The sequence below is a fragment of the Bos indicus genome, chromosome 1, assembly GCF_029378745.1.
Source record: "Bos indicus isolate NIAB-ARS_2022 breed Sahiwal x Tharparkar chromosome 1, NIAB-ARS_B.indTharparkar_mat_pri_1.0, whole genome shotgun sequence".
NCBI lineage: Eukaryota > Metazoa > Chordata > Mammalia > Artiodactyla > Bovidae > Bos > Bos indicus.
The window spans coordinates 127,319,276-127,338,515 of NC_091760.1; the positions used below are offsets into that span (position 1 = coordinate 127,319,276).

General features: G+C 39.7%; 1 protein-coding gene across 14 annotated transcripts in view; it reads left to right on the forward strand.

Annotated features, from left to right (window-relative positions):
* Positions 1–19,240, forward strand: part of TFDP2 (transcription factor Dp-2) — a 206,409-nt gene that overhangs the window by 122,522 nt on the left and 64,647 nt on the right. For 2 of the 14 annotated variants that reach the window (XM_019961506.2, XM_019961514.2), the window contains exon 1: positions 7,921–8,061. The exons of 8 other annotated variants lie outside the window; for them this stretch is intronic. Coding sequence is in view for 2 of the 6 variants with exons in the window: in XM_019961489.2 (XP_019817048.1) it covers positions 8,945–8,981 (37 nt within the window). In the remaining 4 variants the exon portion in view is untranslated. 4 more of the 14 variants (XM_070793823.1, XM_070793837.1, XM_019961497.2 and 1 more) reach the window with 3 other exon arrangements.

Sequence of the window (19,240 nt, forward strand, 5' to 3'; positions counted from 1 at the left end):
CAGTAAAGGACACTTGTCCACTCATTTATTTACTAGATATTATTTGAGTACACACTGTGTGCAGTATAGTTTTCTGGACAGAAAGGGTGCAGAGATGGAACGCGAGGGCTGGAGAGCCAAAAACCTGTCGTAGAAGAATTCACACGCTATCAGAAGTGGTAGACATGTAAGTTACAAAGGAATGTGACAGATGTTACAATAAATGTCTGTCCACAGAGTTGTGGAAACTTAAAATAGGACCAGATCTCCTTCAGGGCATTGGGAATATCTTAACGGAAGAGGCAGCATTTTATGGTTTGTGGGGAGGAGTACCGGTTTACCAGGTGAAGAATATTGAGAGTTTAACAGTAAGGTCATGGTCTGTTCAGGGAATGGTAACTAATTTATGCCCCTGGAGTTCTGGGAAATGGACCTTGAAAAGCAATTTGGGATCCCATCATTAAGGACCTAATGTAATCTGTTTGATGAGGAAACCATGAAAGATTTATAGGCAGGGGACTGAAATGATTTTACTTTTTTTCTCATTTAGAATAGTTTATGCGGCCTTAATATATGACATAAAGAACGATATCTAGATTTTAGTAAGCCTTTTGATTACATCTACTCATTGAATTTATATCTGTAATTAATACCCATAGTCATTAAATGTGTGGCCTTTGAGAAGTTAAGAACTGGCTTAGAATCATAGTACTACCACTTTGTAGCATTTATACAAGTTTTTGATGTGGTGTGAGTGACAGTCTCTCAGTCATGTCTGACTCTCTGCAACCCCATGGACTGTGGCCCGCCAGGCTCCTCTCCATTGAATTCTCTAGGCAGGAATACTGAAGTGAGTAGCCATTTCCTTCCCCAGAGGATGTGGTAAACCTCTCTTTTCTCATCTGGATAATGGGGCTTCTTAATAGTTTCTGGGTCCTGTTGACTGGGGGCAAGCAATGAAGTTTCTATTGGATGAGGAAGAAGTCAAATGAAACTTTACACTAGATGTACTAACGTCTCAGTGTACTCTGAGGACTGAGTGAAGGTAGGTTTTGAAGTAGATTTGAGAGATGGCCATAAAAAAGGTGTACATTTAACTTACAAGAGGTAATTAGTTCTAAATAGACTTTTGTGTGCTTTGCATCAAAATCTGGAGAAGGGAGCCATTGAAGGTGTTTAAGCAGGAATCCATATGATCCAGTTTTTCCAAACTGCTTAAGTTATATCCCAGTATAATTATTTATAGTGTTCCCCCTTTAACGCTCAGTGGTTAACCCAGTTTGGGCAATAAATTATGTGGCCAGTCACTTTCTAAAGCAAAGATATAGTAAGAACAAAGGCATGGTTGAGCCATGTAGAATACAAGTAATGAGAAAAAATAAAGAAACCAGCCTCTGGTTGAAGTGAAACAGAGAAGAAATAGTCTTTAAAAACCCAAGAGAGCATAGTTTTAATGGTATTAACGAGGTGAGATTTGTGAGATCAGCAAAGTCAAATTAGCAAGGTTATGGACCATAAGCATACATTAATTTATCAAGGTAGAGCTCCTTGTCTACTCTAGTTTCTTTTGGGCAGCTGGAGGGAAGTCACATTGGTTTGTTTCTTTGAGGATAAGGACTGTGTCTTTCATTTTTATATCCTTAGTGCCTAGCTCAGTAATTGTTATGTAGGAAGGACTTGGTGCATTTTTTAAGAATTGAAATATAATTAATAGTTTGTAAAAAGGTGAGATAGTAGCCATAGATACTACACTTAAAAACAATTAAGTCAAATGAAAAGGAGGATGTTTTTAGTTCGGCAGCAGTTAGAAAGGACAGATCTCTTCATCTTAAACGTTAAGATGAACTCGGTGAAGAGAGAAAATTAAACTTTCTGGAAGGGGAAGGAAGTTTGAAACCTAAAGTTTCTGCTGCTTAGAAAAGAATCTATTGTGAAGTGAACAGTGTGGCCTTATACCCTCCCCGCCCCCAACCTCACCTTCCACCAGGCACTGCCCAACCTTTGAAGATTTATGAATACGGTCATTGGAGTCAGAAAATCTAGAGCTAAATCTTGACTTTACCTTTTACTAGATTAGTGGCAAGTCATTCTAGTCTATATTCTATCATTCTATTCTGTATTCTCTTATATTTAAATGTCTCAGATTTAGTTTATTTTTTAATTGAAATTTAATTAAAAGAGACTCTAATTTAGAGTAAAAATTTTTTACTGTCATGCTGACTTTTTTTATTTTTTAAACCCAGAAATTCTTGGCCCTAAGCTAATACTTAAAATGATGTTGACTTTTTTCTTCAAAAAAAAAGTTGAACAGATAATGTGTGCATGTGTGTGTGCTCAGTCACTTCAGTCATGTCCAACTCTTTGCCACCCCATGGACTGTAGGCTTCCAGGCTTCTCTGTCCATGGGATTTCGCAGGCAGGAATACTGGAGTGGGTAGCCATTCCCTTTTCCAGGGGATTTTCCTGACCCAGGGATGGAACCTATATCTCCTGTATTTCCTGCACTGCAGGCAGATTCTTTACCCCTGAGCCTCTGGGGAAGCCCTGATAATGTATGCACCTGACCAAAATTCAAGTGGTGAAATGGGGCATACTCATCTAGAGATTTTAGTGTCATCTGTGAGATGCCGATCTTTTCCTCATCTCCCCAACTACTACACTTTACAAGATAATGTCCTTCTGGCCACAGTTGATTATCCCAGCACATCATTGCTTTGACAACATTTTGCTAAGACAAGCACCTGACCCCAGTTCAGCCACTGAGTGACTTCCTGGTATGTTAAGGCTCAGGCTGAGAGAAGGTGAATGGATCTGTAAGATATGAACTAGTGATACGTCAGTAGCCATGTTTCCCACCAGCTGGAGAATGCTGATCTATAGTGAAAGAGAATCCTGCTGACGTGAGAGAAAATCAGAGGGAAAAGAAGGGAGTCAGTCAGACACAGTCTTGGCACCCTTAGAGTTCCTAAGACCTTCTGCTTCCTTGACCCTCCTAGTTTGGTTCTGTTACTCTTTCTTGCATTCAGTGAGCAAGTTGAGGCAGTGGGTTTCTTTTCAGGTCAGACTAGCTTGAGAGGAGTTTATCTTGTAATTCAACCAACACCTGAATTTCGATGAAATATTCTGACTCCAATGCTCATGTTTTCTCCCCTGCAGCACATTCTTTCTCTTGGGCTAAAATCTTAGGTCTGAAGTTTCGGTCCTTCCTGACTTGTGGGCTTTCCAGGGGGTGCAGCAGTGAAGTATTGAAGCCTGCCAATGCAGGAGACACGAGAGACTCAGGTTCAATCCCTGGGTCAGGAAGGACCCCCTGGAGATGGACATGGCAACCCACTCCAATATTCTTGCTTGGAGAATCCCATGGACAGAGGATCCTGGCAGGCTATAGTTCATGGGGTCGCAAAGAGTCAGACATGGCTGAGCACACTGGAGAATCCCATGGACAGAGGATCCTGGCAGGCTATAGTTCTTGGGGTCGCAAAGAGTCAGACATGGCTGAGCACACTCTCTTTCTGCGCCGCCCCCCACCCCACACCACCCCGTCTGTTCTATCTAACTCCTTTGGTGTCTTCCCCTTCCATAGATCCTTCTCCAAGGTACTGGCAAATGCCTCCCTCATCCTGGAAAGCCTTCACCTTGATTCTTTGGGCTTCATTAAATTCAGTTGTGACTAAAGCATGCATAAGGATTTTGGTAGAAGTTTAGAAAAGGTCATAGATTGCGGCTAGATTGAGGAAAATTTAGACAGCAGTCTTAAGTCGTTTGCTATTATTGTATTGCTAGACCAGAGATATTTAATAGAACTTTCTGTGATGATAGAAATGTTCTGTGTCTGCAAGCTGTTATCCACATGTTGAGGACTTAACATATGTCTAGTGCAACTGGGAAATTGAATTTTTAATTTTATTTAGCTGTAGTCAGTTTAAATTTAAATAGCCATCCAAAGCTAAGGCTGGGGCCTCCCTGGTGGCTCAGTGGTGAAGAATCTGCCTGCAGTGCAGGAGATCTGGGTTTGTCCCTGGGTCGAGAAGATCCCCTGGAAGAGGGCATGGTAACCTACTCCAGTATCATTGGACACAGCTAAAGCGACTTAGCTCACATGCACACATGAGGCTAAGGCTACCAATGTTGACAATGTAGCTCTAGCCATCAGGAAGTCATCAAAAGATATAGTTTTTATTTATTTTGTTTTTAAATCGGGGAAGTGATGTGTGTTTTATAAAAAAGAAAAGTGTGGAAACAGTGTGGGCCTTTGGATGGTAAGGAAGAGGCGAGAATGGAAAACCACTTTCTACCATGTGCCTGTAACAAGGATGGGGAACGTAGGTAGGTGAGCTGCTTTGGGACGGTAGAGGTGGAGTTCAGAAGTTGCATTGACTTTGCAGGACATGTAGACAGAAATGTCCAATAGGCAACTACAAATAAGAGTTGAGAGCAGAGACTAAGATTAGACGTGTGCATGTTTGTAGTCACGTACGTAAAGGTAATAAAGCCATAGAAATGGGTTATGTCCTCTAAAGAGGGAATGGAAACCTTGGATAAAGGAGCATCAAAGGCAGAGGCTTGGAAAATGTTTACATTTAAAGGGTAGAAATAGAGAGAAGAGGTGCAAAAGTCAAGTCACTATGTGATGTTCTTAAGGAACCAGCACTTATCCTTGCAAGTCATAGCAGGAACCCTTTGCTTTAGGCATAGCCCTCATCAGAGAGATTAGACATTTTACTTGAAAACGCGAATAAGTATATCCCTCATGATATGGATCTGGTAGAGAGTTGTAATAAGCAGGCACGGGGCAAGTAAAAACTGCCATTGTGCTATCATAGTGTCATTTCTGCCTGTAGAATCATACGTGTACCTGTAAAATATGATTAATCTTTGGTCAGGTTGCCAATAAACAGAGCAGAGCTTAGTCCAAGTGAATCAGCTTATAACCCTGGGGAAGAGAATGCCTTGAGTCCTTTAATGTTTGCTAGATAATCAATCTGTCCAATCAGTATTATAAATAAATGATGCGTAAGTGTATTTTCTTCTCTCTTTCCCTCGTCTCTCACTTTTTTCCTTTCCTCCCTCTTTTCTCTCACCCTCCCTCCTTCCTTTCTTCCTCCCTGGTTCCTTTCTCCCATGCTATGTGGCTCACAGGATCTTAGTTCCTTGACCAAGACAAGCCCTAATCACTGGCCTGACAGGGAATTGCCTTAAATTGATTTTCCATCTAAGATTAAGGAGAAACTGTTGGGGAGAACCTACACTGGATGCATTTTATTCTGCAAATGGGAAGACTCCTGAGTTTCCCCACAGTGTGTCACAGGCCCATGAAGGTGTACAGAAGGTAGTGCTCAAGCTGCCTTCTTAGAAGGGCTTGGGAGGAGATTAAAGGATAGTGTGAGTGAAGGAAGTTTGGGAGTTGAAAGAAGGCACTGGCAAGGAGGGCAGATAAGGAGAAGACACGTGGAAGAATAGAGGCGGGCTTAAGATCAGAGCTCAGGAGCAGACAGTAGGGGGTAGGTCAGTTGCTGCTTAGCTCGTTGCTGGATACAAAGGAAAGGTGAATGGGAGGGAGAAGCAACGTTGCGCCTGCAGGACCAATGGAATCCGACTTGGCCTCCATCTTTTTTTTTTTTTTTTTTTTTAAGATTTATTTATTTATTTTTTGGCTGTGCTGGGTCTTCGTTGCTTTGCAAGGACTTTCTCTGCTTGCAGGGAGTGGATCTACTCTTCGCTGCGTGTGGCCTTTTTATTGCGGTGGCCTCTCTTGTCACGGAGCCTGGGCTCTAGGTGCACGCGGGCTTCAGTCGTTGTGCTGCTCAGGCTTAGCTGCTCTTAGTTGCGTGTGGGATCTTCCTGGCAAGGGAATGGAACCGGTGTCCCTTGCATTGCAAGGTGGATTCTTAACCCCAGGACCACCAGGGAAGCCCTGGCTCCATGTTATTGTTTTGATTGCTTGACCTCAGTCACCACAGCATCTTCCTGACCTCAGGTTACTGTTAATTTATTGTACTAACTATTCCGGACAGAATATTTGAACATGTAAATCACTGTCTAGTCCTAGGGATCCTAGAAGTAGGATCCATGTACCTGAGTACTAGGAAGTTTAATTTCGTTTTGCTTTAAGACTGTAACAGAGTAGGTATGACCTTTTCTAGCCCCAGAATATCCTGGCCTTGGATAACATGGGCTATCACTTCGGGCTGACCTCGTAGGTCAGAGGTATTGTGTTGTTTCTGGTAAGGCAATCAAGAACAGTGAGAAGCAGGGATAGGAAGATTGTTTTCAAATGTGGGTGTATAAACAGAGGTATCCATACTAGATTTTAATACACGAAACTGATTGGGTGCCATGTAATTTTCAAGTTTCTTGTTTTGTTTTGTTTTTTTTTTAATTCAAAATGCCCCTGAAAAATGATGGTCTATAAAACCTTAATGTATAGAATTTTAACTGATCCCTTTACTCAAATATTACAGTGACCTCATATCTGTTACTGAAAACAGATTTTAGAATCTGAAAAGCTACAGGCCCATTGAGGTTGTATTTTTCAGTTTTAAGCTAATAAGTATTTGCAGTTCAATTTAATTTACATTGTGCTGAATCTTTTTGACATATCTCTGTGTGTAAGATGTGGTACATACATAATCCATTTATAAAGAAAAATTTGGCTAAGAAAAAGCTCTGTTGGAGTTTTTTATTCAGTATATGTTTATTTGAGTGTCTTAACAGTCTCTGTCTTAGCCACTGAGGATATACCAATGAAACAAGCAGAAGATCCTTGCCCTCTGGAGTAAGCTGTACTTTCAAGGGAGAATATTTCACATTAGGTGATAACTAATCAAAGGAAGAAGGGTACCTTAGTCATCCAGGAGTTATACTTTCAGGGACCTGAGATATAAGCAAACCCACTGGAGACAGGGGTTTATTACATTTGACTTTTGTCTGTTGTGTTCCCTGCTGTATCTCAGAGCCCAAAATAGTGCTTGGCTCATATGTCTGTTGATCAGAAGTGTTTATTGTTTTGAATTTGTATAATCAGGGACATGTACTTTAATAAATGATTTTGCACCTAGCTAGTTGAAAAGTTTATCATCTCCTTTACCTTTTTATATTTGTTACCTACTTTTTGTTTCTCTTGGTGTCCTCATGGCCCGATGCAGGAGCACCTTATTAATATTAATAATTAGTCGTATGGTAATCTGATATGGCAAAGGTTAGATTTGGAAAGGAATTTAAGAGGTCATCTTTTGTTCAGCTTCCTGCCTAGGAAAAAACAGTAAGGCAATTAGGTATGTATTTTTAATTAATCATTTAAAAAACTAGGACAACATAATTGGGTTCTCTCTTGGGAAAGTAGTAAAAGGTACTTAACCCTAGATATAAAGGTACTAACCTGAAAAAATTAGAACTTCTAACTGTGTGGGAAAGTGAAAGCACCACTAAGCTGCTCTTTGTTGATATCAGAAATGGGCCTGTCATTCATTTTGGCATTGAAGCATAGCCTCCTATCTCAGGGGGCAGAACCAGGACTTTTTTTTTTCCTCCCAGAGGAGCTGGACAGTTATTACAGGTTGAAAAGGCTGACCAGTTTTTCAAGAGTTTCTCCTTTTTTACCCCCTGCAACTCATGGTGCTTTTGCTCTGCCTTCAAGATGCACTAAAATCTCCTCCTTTGTGACTGCTTCGGAGCCAGCAAATACCCTGATATGTATAATTCAAAATATGCAGAGTTCATGAGTAAGTTCCATCCTATTTTTTGGCCAGTTAAAATTCAAGTGATTTTTAGAAAAGTGTTAGGATCGAGTTAGGCATTTTGTTGTTTCACCACTTTTATTTTAAGGCTATTTCTGAAAGTCTTTAATATGACTTTGTTTCTTTTTAAGTGTTTTTGTGGCATTAGACAGTACTCCTCTTTTAAAAGCCAGTAACAAAACAATTTTCTTGAGCATCTTTTTAGTTTTACTGAGAAGTATGTTAAATTGAGCGTCTCTGAGCTCGATTGCTCATGTCTGACACAGTCTCAAGTTTCCAGTGAATGGTAACAAAGACTGTAGAGTGTTGTTGGTACTGCAGTGAGAGGCATGCTTCTTTAGACCAGGTAAGAGAGATCATTTTGTTTCTTATTGCTGGGTGCCTTTTTACAGCGTTTATTTTATATTCTTTCAACAGCACCAATGTTAAATTGATAAATAGCCAGGAGCACGCCGATTTCAAGACGTCCTTGCTTGTTGCAGACAGGAAAACTACAGGGTATGGGGGTTGGGGTGGGCGGGGGGGAGGGGTAGAGTAAGCTTAGTTCATCACTCAGTTACTTATATAAATCAATTAAAATGTAAAAATAATTCTGGAACTCCATTTTCTCTGTTCAAGAACCAAAGAAGCAATTAAAGAAACAAATCCTTTTAAAGGTACTTCGTGGTTCTTACTTGTGAATGCAATTCAGAAGGGAGTTTTTAGTTTCATTTCTTTCCAGTGGTTAATAAAATAAGCTTTGCCTCTTACCATACAATTTTTTTTCTCATTTATGAAAACTTTGAAATTGTCAAGAGTAAAATCCGCTTCCTCAGGATCTTTGGAATAAACCTGACACTTAAGAAAAATATTTCAGCTTTTATAGCTGTTTCATTCCCTTTTTTCCTAGTTCATTTTTCTTAAAAGTATTTGTGCTTTGAAAATGTCAGCTGTATTCTAATGAAGCTAAGGCATTGTTTGCTCATAAAGGGGCCGGTGCATTCCACTGCTTTATGGTTTATTACCAGGCACAGTGTGAGAGTGTGGGTGGCACCATTTGGTGTCTGCCTCTTGGAAGGGACTGCCATTATGTTAGCATTGGATTGGCAAGGAAAATACAGCGTGCAAGATCCTATATGAATCTGGATCCTGTGAAGAAAATTTTAGCCGTAAGCAGTCCTGCCTGAGCCCAGAATGTGTGACAGCTTGATCTCTTCAAGTGTTGTCCTGAAGCCTGCTTTTCAGTTACAATGAGTATTCCCCCAGTCACATCTCTGGTTTTGTGGTGTATGTAACATTTACTTGTTCTATGAACTTCAGTAAAGTGAATGTTTCTAGATAAACTATGATATTTTAAATGGACACGGTACACTTTTCAATAATATGTTTACTTTAAAAAAAAGTTTGAAGGAACTTAGTGTTGGGGGGTGGCGGGTGGAGAGGGAGAGGAGGTCAGGCAAAGGCTTTCTTTCAGTTTGGAAAGCCCTGATGAAGAAAAAAAGCAACAGATGTTTCTTCTGTTACAATTGAGGTTGTTTCATTCAAAATTCACAGTAGCTGGAATGGGGAGGGGCGGTCATAAATCTGACTTAATTAGTGAATAAAGAAAAAATAGTCATTTAAAATTTATTCTTTTATATTGAGGATTTGAGAAACAGTATAGAGTAACATATTCCAAGTAACATACTTCTTTGAAGAGGTGGTTTTTTTTTTAATTAAAAATAATTTATGTGTCATTAATGGAGATGTGAGAAAGTTAGTGATAGAGGAAATGATCATTAAACCATATATAACATTATGGAAAAAACTAAGCCACTATAAAGTATATAAGGAATACTTAGGTGGCAGAAGTTTGCACAGTAGGTATTAAGGCTCAAAATGAAATTGAAGCATGAAACATCGTTTACATTTAGTGAGAGATTATTTTATCTTCAGTGAGAAGGATGAGACTTAGTCCTAAAGATCTTTGAATAAGAAATGTGGGAGAAATATTTTGAGTTTAATTGAAATGATGTGTTGTAGTTTCCCTCTTTAAAAAAAAAAAAGATAGTAAACTTAGAGCAAGTAAGCTTGTGGAAAGAGGAGAATGTTTATCTGCTGTAAAGGGTAAGAAGGAAGAAAAGCTTGGAAGCGATATGCATGAAATGAAAGCATTCAAAAAATGGCTTTTCACTTGAAGTTCATAATGAGTAAAGCAAAAATGTTTCCTTTTACAAGTAACACATAGAGAAGCTCTTTGCTCCCGTATAGTATGTGTTTATATATATTACGATTTTATGCATCTCTTAAAGTTAGCTCTTAGGAAACCAGTGCTGAGCTCCAGATATTTCTGATTAGGCACTTACTAAAATGTAGCCCCCACCCTGCACCATGAAGTTAGTAATATATGCTAGCCAGAAAATTCTTTGAACCGTAGTTCCACATTTGCATATGGAGCAAATGTTAAACGGTTTTCTAAATGTTTAGCTGGTCTAAGGAGAGGACTGAGAAAGATAGCAACGTTAAAGGAGATTATTAAAAATTTCTCTTGCTCCTTGCTACGATCTCTGGGCTTCCCAGAAGATTTTCTTTGCTTCACGTATTGACAACAGAATTCAGAGATTTTGAAACTTTTCAGACCATTTTTGAATTAAGATTAAGGGTTTAAGGAATAGCAGTATGAAGCGGTTGAATTGTTTTTCTCTAAGATAACTAACTTACAGGAGCTTAAAATGGATTTACCAAGTTATAGGTTTGATTAGAATAAGAATCTTTATCATTTTGACCAAAGAATGTATATAGTGTTAATGGACTAGAGAGCCCTAAAAAATAAAAAAGGTGACTTCACATATGATACATAACTTTGACAGCATCATGGATTATAGTTATCAAAAATATGTTACTTATGATTATAAATGTAGGTATGACAGTACATTACCACATCAGCAACAGCAGTGCAGAAGTCATTGAGACTGTTAAGCCTTCAATTTAAGAATAGCATACTGAACGAAGACTTCTGGAGTGAAATACCTGTGGTTCCTACCTTATATGTAAACTCTTAAGCAAAAACTGAGGTCTGGGGGGTGTGAACCTTTCCTGTTCATTTCTCTCCAATTCCGAAGACCCAGAGAGTGTCAGATTTAGATGTTCTCTTGGCTTTACCTATTTTTATGCCATTAGAAACCATTCATGGTGGCCTAGAAATCTCTCATCTCTGGTGTGCAAGTCATAGGGAAGATTTGCCAGATGCCTATGTTTTCCTTTTTACATTGTTGTTAAGGAGCAGGTACAAGTGCTGTGCTTTAAGTGTATTATGAGCTAACTCTGTTTTGCAAGTGGCTACAGGAACCTGTGGTGTAATAACATTCTTTCTTTCTACCAAGTGTTAAGCAACCAGTTTTCAAGTGAACTTTTGGTTCTTGACTCTGAAGCTAGAGACCATGAGCAGGGGGCTTTGCTTTTGGCACTTGGCTTTCTCTTGCACAGTCTGGCAGCTCTCTTGGCAATTTCTCTCACAGAGAAATGAAGAGACTTCTAACTGAGCACTTACTGTGTGCCAAGTGGACCCAGTAGAACTTATTTTTAAAAAGTTTGCAGAATCTTTTCATGGGTAAGATTTTAATACAAAAGAGTTTGTTGATACTGATGTCTGAGATTTTGTGCTCTTGACATTATGGTTTAAATGTAGCTTCAGTGATAGCTCTCAAGTGGAAGACAGTATTGAAATAAGAGTACCGATAACGGTGCAGTGTTAACAGCGTGGCATATGGAATACAATAATCCCGGTTTTTATTTGCCAAGGAAAAGAACTGCTTTGAAATTCTAATTCATGGATGGTCTTTGGTGTTTTTGAGTTTGTTTCCTAAAGTTTTAAATTTGTTTTAAGAATGCAACTTTTAAACTGAATCTGTCTGTAGCCTTTGGCACCTTTTGTAAATATTAGAAAAGGAGCTTCTCTTGAAAGTGTTAGTCGCTCAGTTGTGTCTGACTCCTTATGACTGCATGGACTATAGCTCCCTAGGCTCCTGTGTCCATGGAATTCTCCAGGCAAGAATACTGGAGTGAGTAGCCATTCCCTTCTCCAGGGGATCTTCTTGACCCATGGATCAAACCCAGGTCTCCTGCAGGCAGATTCTTTACTATCTGAGTGATTTCTTTGTAACAGGGTCGGGGGCAAGTTAGCATCTCAGAGGGGTTATGGGCTTCTTCGTGAGAGTGATTTCCAATTAAGTGCCCTTGGGTATTCTGATGCTCATCGGGCCTGATCTTGTGGTTGCACCCAGCTGTGTTGATCTACTCCAGCCATTCAGTGACTGTTGGTCCAAGATAAAATATGCTGCTTTCCGCTCACTCTCTTTTCTAGACAACAGACAGCGTCTCTGTGCCATCTGGTGGGTCTGTTGGCTCTGGTGAGGTGCTAAAAGTAGTGGCTGAAAATAGGCTAAACGCTGAAAAGATATAACATGTAAGCACAAGAGACAATAAATAATAATAATTAATAATAAATAAGGGTCACTTAGCCCTTTCTCTTTTTAAGACAAAAGTGGAGATAAGTGGAGTAGAAAGAGTCTACTTAGACATCACTGCTTCCTGAATTTGAGCACAGAGGAAAAGGGTCCTTGTAGCAGTTTGTCCCAGTCTTGCTTGATCCTCAGAATCATCTGAGGCACTTACTTATTTAAAATACTCATTGCCACCTGGTTTTTGATTCTTTAGGTGTCTAGTGGAGCCCAGAAATGTATTTTGATGAAGAGGGATACTACCCTCTCCCACTATAGTCGTCCTCTTTGCGTCCTATGACCAGGCACATGGGAAGAATTACTGGGAAGGCTTGGAAGAACCAAATCGTTTGAGGCCATATGGTAAACTTAATTATTAATCAGAAGATAATGTGTTCAACACTTGGAAATCCTAATTAAGGAGGTGGAAGTGGAAATCAAGAATTAAAAGTTGTCCTTGTCTCAGCAAGGTAAACAGAAAAAGGACAAAGGGACATATTTTAACTAAAAATAAAGAAACCATTGAAAAACAATAGGATCCAGCCTCTAGAAGAGCTGAATGTTTTTGGATGGACATTGAAAAGGAAAAGTCCTACAAAAGAAACCCAGAGCAAATGGACTATATGATTTCTAAGATCTTTTAGCTTTGACATGTGATGAACTAAACGAAAACAATGATAATGTTCCTGATACCAGAGCTTGAATTAGCAGTTCATTTAAGAAATTAGTAGGCCCTCTTTAAATTCTGACATGTGAGGAGAAGGAGAAAGAAATGTTTTTCTCCTTTCAGATTGAAGAATCCAGGGTATTTATGGTTATGGATACCAGAGAAAGGGAGAGCTAGCTAATGGTTTTAAAATGTGTCCTCCAAGTAAAAAAGCTTATCAAAGCCAAGAGAAAAGACTGGATCCTCCAGGCAAGGGAGGACTGACATAGAAGATTTATTGGCCCATTGGGAGTATGCCCTGAGGGCTGCAGAGTTGGGTTTTTTCCGGGGGGTGGGGGGTTATGGTCACTTCAAGGATCCTCTCTGGTTCCTTGGAAAGAGTCGGGTTAGGTGGTCCTTTGGTGGGTAATCCTAGAAGTCTTGTTTTCTGACAGCTGCAAAAACACTCCGACTCTGGCTTCCATGCCTGTGATATATAGGAATGTGCATTTCACTTCTTCTGTCTTCATTTATGCTGTAAGGATGCTTGATTTCCATTTTGGAACCACATACACTAAAGGTCATTTTAACCATAACTTTGGAGATCTTATGAACTTTTCTATTTCTCAGCCTTACCAATTACAGTGATACCACGGTCACCCGTGTTACAAAGTGTAGTGATGGTGTTGGATTTAATCTTAGCAACTTTGGTTAACATGATTGAGTACAGATGCAACAGTATAGAACACAGCAGTGTTATGGGGTACATACAGGTAATGCCCAGTATGTAGCTAAACCATAAATAGAAAGAAAACTTTAAAAAAAAGACTTAACAAATGAAGTCAGGGTGACTTCTGGTTTATACAGTCACCAATCCCGACATGCATCTTATACATCAGATCAGATCAGATCTTTACAGATTTGCTATTTCCCCTGTCTTTACAAACTAATGTGTGCCTGCTTTATGAAGATGGTGCTGTTGATCTGTGGGGCCTGAGTTATTTTTCAAATAAAGGTGATAAATATCCCCTGAGCCATCATATTGTTCTCCCTACCCGACTCTCTCTTCAGTGACATGTCATTTGCTAGATGACTGGCTAGAATTAGAAATACAGTCTGAAGACTGTGGACTCTTCCCTTTTTGCAGAATGAATGGACCTCTTCCAGAATTGACCTGTGACTTGACCTCATTAGTACTGTATTTGAAACTGATCTATAGTCCTTTAAAACTGTTATTAACAAATAATTAAAGGGTAGTATGGGAAGGAGGGAAACGCTTGACACTTTCTGAATCTCCTTGTTCTCTGTTGGAAATGTTAATCATGAACAAAGTGAAGCATGTGATGCTGTCACATAAAGAGGCACATCAGTGGAGCAAATAGACAATCAATAAGGTAGACTTAGTAGTACGACTGAAGGTAGTCAGTAAGGTAGACTTCATGTAGCGTGGGGAGGGCAGTAGAGTTCTCATTAGACGGTCGCCATCTACCATTGGTAGCCTGAAGTAGCCATCTAGGGGGCAAAATTGGGTCATTCATTTCTCACGTTAAATAAATTCCAGATGGTCAAGAATATAAAACTTAAATGAAGGTATCAGTGTAGAAAACATGGGGGATGTTTAATACAGTCTTTAGTATGTAATGAATGACAGTTAAGTTCAAGAATAGCATATCTAACTGGAAATACCAAACTTGTGCATGCTAAGTCACTTCAGTCTTGTCTGACTCTCTTGTGACCCTGTGGACTGTAGCCCGCCAGGCTCCTCTGTCCATGGGATTTTCCAGGCAAGAATGCTGGAGTGGGTTGCCATGCCCTCCTTCAGGGGATCTTCCTGACTCAGAGATTTAACCTGCATCTCTTATGTGTTCACAGACCTTTTTAATATGACATTAAAGTCATAAAAGGAAAGAAGTATAAGATTGACAACATTCTTTTCAAATGTGAAGAGAAAATCATATATAAAAGCCAAAGACAAGTGTCAAATTGGGAAAAATATGTTCACCAGCTATAACAAAGAATATTCTTACCCTTTCAGTATTTAAAGAGAGTCCACCAGTGAATCACCAATAGCCAGTAGGAAGATGGTCCTAATTCTCAGGAAGGAAAATTTAGATGACTTTTAAACAAAGCATATTAGCCTATTCATAATAATAAAACCAAAATAAAATCAAAGTGAGATGCTATTTTTAACCTAAAGATTGACAGAAATAAAGTTTGATAAAACACTGAGTTGGTAAGGTTATGTGGAAATGGATACATTCACACATTTCTGAACAGAGGATGAATTTGTACAGATATTTGGTACAACTGATGTGTGTAAAGATATATGTAGTCATTGCAGCATTAGTTGTAGTAATAAAAAGATTTTACTATTAATGTTTGTAACACTAAAAGCCTTACATTATTAAGGGATGCAAGCTGCTAGAGCTATAAAAAGAAATATTATAGCTAACAAAGTAAATGTTGAAGCAAAATTACATATGAATGTAAATAGGTAGGGAAAGACATCTAAAATAGATACAGTATTGTTAAGTGGTAAAAAAGCAATGTGCAAACTGATTTTTTTTGACCATATGTGTAAGGGAAAAAGGGTATATGTATGCATATATGTTAGTATATGCCTTGAGTATTTCTGAAAGGTTATATAGAAACTGGCATCGTAGCTGTCACTAGGGAAGGGGGGAATGGTTAGGTTGTGGTTGGTGATGGGAGGAGATTCAGTTTTCATTGAATATGCCTATCTCCTGAATTTGTATCACATGCTTCCATGCAGACATTCATGTATTCGTGCATTCATTCATTCATCTGACATATATTTTTATTGGAGTATAGTCACTTTACAATGTTGTGGTAGTTTTCGCTTACTGTGCAGCAAAGTGAATCGGCTCTAAGTATACATATACGTCCTCTTTCTTGGATTTCCTTCACGTTGAGGTCATCGTGGAGCAGTGAGTGGAGTCTCCTGTGCTTACAGTGTGTTCTCAGTGTGTGTGGTTTGTCATTTGTGTCCGACTCTCTTGTGAATGTGTAGACCTGTAGCCCGCTAGGCTCCTCTGTCCATGCCAGGATTTTTCTCCGGCAAAATACTGCAGTGGGTTGCCATTTCCTCCTCCAGGGATCTTCCCGACCCTGGGATCGAACCTGCATCTCCTGTATTTCCTGCATTGACAGGTGGATTGTTTACCACTGAGCCACATTAGTTATCTGTTTTATACATCGTATCAATAGTGTGTATATGTCAATCCCAATCTCTCCATTAATCCAACACCCACCCTTCCTCCCTTGGTGTCCATACATTTCATTTGTTCTCTACATCTGTGTCTCTGATGGTCTATACCAATTTGTTCAGATTCCACATATATACATTAATATATACTTGTTTTTCTGACTTCACTCTGTATGACAGTGTTTAGGAGAAGGCAATGGCACCCCCCTCCAGTACTCTTGCCTGGAAAATCCCATGGACGGAGGAGCCTGGTAGGCTGCAGTCCATGGGGTCGCTAAGAGTCAAACACAACTGAGCAACTTCACTTTCACTTTTCACTTTCATGCATCGAAGAAGGAAATGGCAACCCACTCCAGTGTTCTTGCCTGGAGAATCCCAGGGACGGCAGAGCCTGGTGGGCTGCCGTCTATGGGTTGCACAGAGTAGGACACGACTGAAGTGACTTAGCAGCAGCAGTATTCCATTGTATTTACCTGTGTGTGTGTGTGTGTGTGTGTGTGTGTGTGTGTGTAAATATATATGCATACATACACCACATCTTCTTTATCCATTCCTCTTTTGATGGACATTTAGGTTGTTCCCATGTCCTGGCTATTGTAAATAGTGCTACAGTGAACATCGGGGTGCATGTGTCACTGTGACAGATGTGTCATGTGTGCTGTGGGCAGATAATGATCATACAAGCAAGTAAATGTGCAGTACAGTCAAACAGAGAAGTACTGTGGTGAAAAATCATGGTGAATCAAGAAGTGCTGACATGGGGTAGTCAGGCATTTCTGATGCACTGACAACCGAGCAGAGTCTGGAAGGAAACTGGGGAATAAGGCACATAGATAGATATCTAGGGGAAGGAAGTTATCAACAGAGGGAACTTGAGAGACAAAGGCCATGAGGGAGAACATTGCTGGACGTGGTTTGAGGAGCAGCGCACAGTCCGGGGTGAATGCAGTACAACCAAGGGAGGGATAGGGGAGAGATCTGACAGCTGGTGATGTGAGAAAGGAGGGGTCGAGTGACCTTGTTAACCATCTTAAGGACTTATGCGAACTGAGACGCAAAGTCAGTGGGAGAGTTTGGAAGGGAATTACTCCACAAAACAGGATCACTCGGCTGTGTGATGACAGTAGGACGACCTAAGTCACATAATTTTAAATTTTCTAGTAGCCAGGTTAAAATGGTGAAAAGAAACATAAAATTAATCTGAATGATAAATTTTATTTACCCCAATATCCAGAACGTTTATCATTGAACATGAAGTCAACATAATTAGATTTTAGTGAGATGGATTTTGGTTACTTAGCCTTCAAAATCTGTTACCTTACACTTAAAGCACGTTTCAGTTTAGATGTTAAAGTTTCAACAATTGGGCTGAAATGCAGTACTACCAAAATAGTCATGCTGTTTTTTAATGGAAAAATATTTTCTACTGCTTCAGTTCGTAAATTTGAGTTAATTAAAATTTTAAAAGTTTAGGAATTTACAGAGGGAAATGGCAACTCACTCCAGTATTCTTACCTGGGAAATCCTGCACACTGGACTTCCCAGGCATGAGGAGCCTGGCAGGCTACAGTCCATGGAGTCACAAAGAGTTGTAAAGGGTATTAACGATGCTAAGACAGGACTTAGCGACTAAGCAACAACCACAAAAGTCTAGAAATTAGGTCCTCAGTCGTGCTAACTACATTTCAAGTGCTTTATAGCTTCTGTCTAATGACTACTGTATTGGAAAGCTTGGGAGTAGAGTTGTGGGGTTAGGTGGGCCTAACGCAGGACAGGTGGATGAATCAGGAACACATTACAATAATTCAAGATAGAAATGGTCACTTGGGTCAGAGTGGTAGCAGCAGAGTGCATGAGAAATGTTTGTATTCAAGATACATTTTATTTTGTTTCATTTATTTTTTAAACTGCGAGTTTATTGAAGGCTTGATATTATTAATTATTTGTTTGCCTGAGCTGGGTCTTCACTGCAGCATGACATGTGGGATCTTTAGTTACAGCTCTTAGTTGTGGCACGTGGGATCTAGTTCCCTGACCAGGGATTGAACCCAGGGCCCCTGCATTGGGAGTGCAGTTTTAGCTACTGGACCACCAAGGAAGTCCCACATTTATTTTATTTTTTGTAAATATTAAATCGTTTTTATTGTGGGTATGGATACAGATGTATAGCAAAGAACTAAGTGAAAATTCAAAATAAGGACCACCATCATAAATATAAACCAGCAATATTCTAACACAACCTCTTTGTACATAGATTGGGTTTTTTTAATTACATTTTTTTTGTACATTTTGTTACATTTTTCATTGTCCATCTGCTTTTTTGTTGGTATCTGTAGTTTTATAAGACACTGGCTCTATTTCTCATGTTGAACAAGACTTCCTTGAGCCTATCTTACACCCAATAATTTGTGCTTCCCAATCCCCGACCTCTATATTGTCTGTCCCCCCTAACTGGTAACCACAACTTGGTTCTCTAGTCAGAGTACATTTTAAAGATAGGGCCGGTAGGATTTATTAATGGATTGTATGTAGGATATAAGAGAATGTCAATAGTGATCTCTTTTGGTCTATGCAGAGTTGAAGAATGGAGTTGACATTTACTGCGATGAAGAGAGAGATGGGAGGAGTATTCTGTGTGGGCTGGGGAACGGTTTGGAGATTTGGAGTATAAAGAGTTCAGTTTCAAGTATGTTAAGTTTGAGGTAACAATTAATCATCAAAATGGAGACAGGCAAAAGGACAGTTGGATACATGAGTCTGACAGGAGCTGTCATACCATCTCGAGGAAGAGTTGACAGAGGAGTCAGAGAACTAATAGAAAGGGCTCTCGGTTGTTTCTAGAGGAGGATCCAGCAACCACGAGTGAGGAGAAGCCAGTGGTTCGGAGGAGAACCAAGAGAGAATGGAGGTTTGGATGCCAAGTGGAGAGTGTTTGAGAGGAAGGTGTGATTTTGAAAGTATCAGATATGGCTGGTAGATTAAGGTTAAGTTGAAAACAGAATTGGCCATTGGATTTAGCAACATGGAGATGTTCTTGGTAAGAGCTAGTTCAGTGAAGTTGGGGAGCGGGCATGGGAGTGGGTTAAAGAAAACAGACTGGAGAAGTAGAGAGAGCAGATGTTGACAGATTTGGTGAGTTTTGTTGTGAAGGGCAACAGAAATGAATTGGTAGCTGGAGAGCTGTGTACATAGTTAA